Raw genomic sequence first — 3,644 nt, 5'->3', positions numbered from 1 at the left:
GTGTTCTTTGTACTATCTTGTCTTGTCAGTTGATTATATATCAAAAAAGGTATCCCAAGAAAAACAGTCGTCGAAAGAGAAAAAAGAAAAAGAAACAGTCGAATGAAACGTTAGCGCCTAAAAAAGAAGAAACACTCTAATAGCGAGCGGAATATGGGCCGTAGAGTGAGTGGAGTGAGAGCAACTAAAAGAAATATGCTAGTAGAGTGATTGCAGCAGAGCAGCGAGTGGACAGCGACTCGGCCCAACCCAGGAGCCATCCCGCCCCTGCACGTGGCGCCCATCCCGCGGACGCGTGCGCGGCCACCCACCGGATGGCCGCCGTACCCGCCGCCCCGGCCGGATAAAGCCGTCGCCCCGACGCCCTAGGGTTTCCGCCCTCGCCCCCAACCCTAGCCGCCCGCCTCCGACCTCCCTCCCTCCCCCTCCCCTCTCCGCCCCCGCCGTCGGCCCTCGTCCGCGCGGCCACCCACCTTCCCGATCCCGGCCGGCATGCCCTCGACCTCCGCCTCGTTCCCCTGACCCTCCTCCGCGCCGGAGAAATCGCCTCCTTTCGTCGCCTTGGCCTCGGTCTTCCCCGCCGCCGGCGATTCGTCGCCGGCGCTGCATCCCGGCTGCTCCCCTCGCCTTCCTCAACAACTCCGCATCGGCCTCCCCAAGCTCCTGCCCGCCTCCTCCTTGGTTCGTCCGTCCTCGTGTGTTCCCCGTCCCATGGCGGCCATGTCGTCGCGGACTGGTCACGCCCCGCCGGCGGCGCCGATGGCGACGGCTGACCTGGAGGCCGCCATCGCGGCGCTCCCCGTCAGGAAGCAGCGCCTGCGGGAGACCTTCGACCGCCTCGTCGCCTGCGCGCCGCCCCATTACCATCTCCCCTTCACCTGGGACGACATCGACGCCCATGTCTCCTCCCTCCACGCCTCCCTCTCCCTCCGCTTCCGCCAGATGCAGCAGCAGCCCCACCCCGGCGCCCCCGTGTCCGCAACCGCGATCCACGACGCCGAGCAGCCCCACCCCAGCGTCCCCGTGCCCGCAACCGCAACCCTCATCGGCGAGCAGCCCGACCCTTGCGTCCTCGTGTCCGCAACCCCCGATGAGGAGATGGTTAGGGAGGATGAAGACGCCTCTCCTGTTCAAGAGGACGATAGAGTGGAGGACGCCGGCATGGGCTTTGTGGGGGCGCCATGGCGCCAGGCCGGAGGAACTCGTGATCAAGAGTTTCCTGTTCCGGTGCGGGCTCACTACGCCCGGCACGCCGGCAGCCCTATGCTTCGGCAGCCATACACGGCGTACCAGCAGCCTGATGTGCTTAGCCAGCTGAATCTTCCCATGTTCCAGCGCCAACAGCCATACACGCCGTACCACCGGCAGGAGTTTCCTGCCATGGCGGGGGCCATGAATAGCTACAATATTCCTCCGATTGTCCAGCAGCCGTACTACAATATTCCTCCGATTGTGCAGCGGCCGTACGTGCCGTACTTCAGGCGAGAATTCTCCCCTGATTTCAGGCAAGAATTCTTCCCTGATGATGATGTGACGAGGCAGCCCTTCAGGAGGCAGGAATTCTTCCCTGATGATGATGTGACGAGGCAGCCCTTCAGGAGGCAGGAATTCTTCCCTGATGATGATGTGACGAGGCAGCCCTTCAGGCAAGAATTCTTCCCTGAAGTGACGAGGCAGCCCCCGATGGGCATTGATCATGTGCTCCAGGAGCAGTACATGGCAATGGCGCACCGTGAACCGTACGTTCCACGGCAGCAGTACATGGCGCACCACCAGCCACACTTCCCTGATGCACAGGCTGCTAGTGCTCATGGTCAGGGATCAAGCACTACGCGTCGATCACCGAGCAGGATTACCTATCCGGACAACATCAATGTGGGTATTAGCGAGCCAAGTAAGAAGAGCAGGACTATCCACAAGAACACCATATATGATTATTTCTGATAGACAGCAGGAGCATTGCTATGATTCCCGGAGACCTTCTCCGTTGATTAAGAGAAACCAAGTGAAGACCTTTACAGCCGGATGCGCAAACTAGTCCAAAGGCACCACCGTGTGGGCAACATTCACAAGGCCTCACTAAGAAAGGAATCAGAAAGACATGGCACAACCTGCACAATGCTGCTGTCTTGTGACGGTGGGCAGCGGTGGCAGATCACTACGGAGCAATGCAAGCACCGATGGAGGAGTGACGCCGGTGACATGGTCTTCTGCATGTGAGCCGTGGAGGCACACGTGTGGGGAAGATGCCGAGGTATATTTTTCGTGGTGTCACAGGGATGTGTGGGTGTGAGAGACGACCCATTCCGCATCTCAGTCTGGGCATACACATGCTGCGATTTGGACTCGGTGGGCTGCCGGTCAATGCCTTGCATCGCTCGACTGACGCCTAGCATCGGTCAAACATGAATCACATGCCTAGCCTTGAGAATAATACTATCCTCTCCATAAGATTTATCATTATATGTTCACATATTTTTTTAGTTCATCATGCTATTATTTTCACTATTAAAAATGTAATTTTATATAATTGTAAACCGTCATCATAGATGATTCCATGAGCTCATTCGACTGAGGTAATAGGGTTGCAAAAAAATTCGGAGGCAGTAACAAAAACCATATGTTTTAAAATGGCAAACAAAAAGTAGAAGTTTGTTGGCCATTAGTGGATAGAGGTTTAAATTGCACTACCCTTGCATGTATTGTCATTACAAGGGTTGTTACAAGTCGGATCTACTAGAGTACTGCTTCATCAAAGGTTATTAGAGCGATGATTGGGGATCTCACGAGTTTGCGGAAAGGGAATAAGTTTGTGGAGGGAGAAAATTACCTTTATACACACCATCCCGGGCCTATCTGATAGCCTTATTCCCTCGCCGCATTTTGACAGTGAGATACATCTCGGCTCTACCTGCTAGATCAGCCACTGATGTGTCGTTCATCATCAATGGACAAATGTTCTTAGCGCACTGAGCAATGCATGTGGCTCACTCACTAGCCTTTAAAGCTGAGCTTCTTACTCCATGGTTGAGGGGCAAATACATTATAAATAACACCGACAATTTTCACACTTATGTTTTATTTTATATACAATAATGCCTTGCCTAGAGATGACCAACTTGAAGACTCCGTAGTTGAATGCTTCTGATCCCCTTTGCTGCCGCAGATTTGTTTGCACCAGATTGGCTGAAATGTATGTGTGTCCAAATGTTATGTGACTTTGTGTTGGTAGATGCAGTATATTTTGGCTTGTGCTAAAATGTTCAAATGCCTAGAGTTAATAGAAAAGGTACATTCCCCCGCAAAAAAAGATAAAGAAAAGGTGCATTGACATATCTTGGTCGAAGAGAAAATTTCAAGACGAATGTGTTAACCGAGGATTTCACGCTGTTAAGACAGAAATTCCCATGTGTTATTGCTGAATTAGAGAGAGAAGGTCCATGCATAAAATAGTACAGGAGACATCTTTGCGTTTTACAGTTTCAAACATTCAAAGATAGGCATGGTGTTCTGATAATTTGTACTTTTGGCGAGTGTCATATCTATTTGCAGTATTGCGAAGTTTTTAGGCTTCCTCAAAAAATAGAGACTCCCAAATCTAAAACAAACTTTCCTGGCCGCGTGAACAACACCTCTGCTTCTGA

At 52.7% G+C, this 3,644-nt stretch overlaps 1 protein-coding gene across 1 annotated transcript; it reads left to right on the top strand.

The window, feature by feature from the left end:
- Nucleotides 1-421: 421 nt before the first annotated feature.
- Nucleotides 422-2,867, top strand: LOC123163185 (uncharacterized). Its single transcript, XM_044580933.1, has one exon. The coding sequence runs from the start codon at nucleotides 712-714 to the stop codon at nucleotides 1,942-1,944; it is 1,233 nt and encodes a 410-aa protein (XP_044436868.1). The 5' UTR covers nucleotides 422-711; the 3' UTR covers nucleotides 1,945-2,867.
- Nucleotides 2,868-3,644: the final 777 nt, after the last annotated feature.

Source organism: Triticum aestivum, chromosome 1D, assembly GCF_018294505.1.
Source record: "Triticum aestivum cultivar Chinese Spring chromosome 1D, IWGSC CS RefSeq v2.1, whole genome shotgun sequence".
Lineage (NCBI taxonomy): Eukaryota > Viridiplantae > Streptophyta > Magnoliopsida > Poales > Poaceae > Triticum > Triticum aestivum.
This window is presented reverse-complemented; position numbering and strand designations above follow the sequence as displayed.

What these genes read in the sequence shown, in the direction of transcription:
- LOC123163185 (XM_044580933.1), top strand. Translation starts at nt 712, where the DNA reads ATGGCGGCCATGTCGTCGCGGACTGGTCACGCCCCGCCGGCGGCGCCG.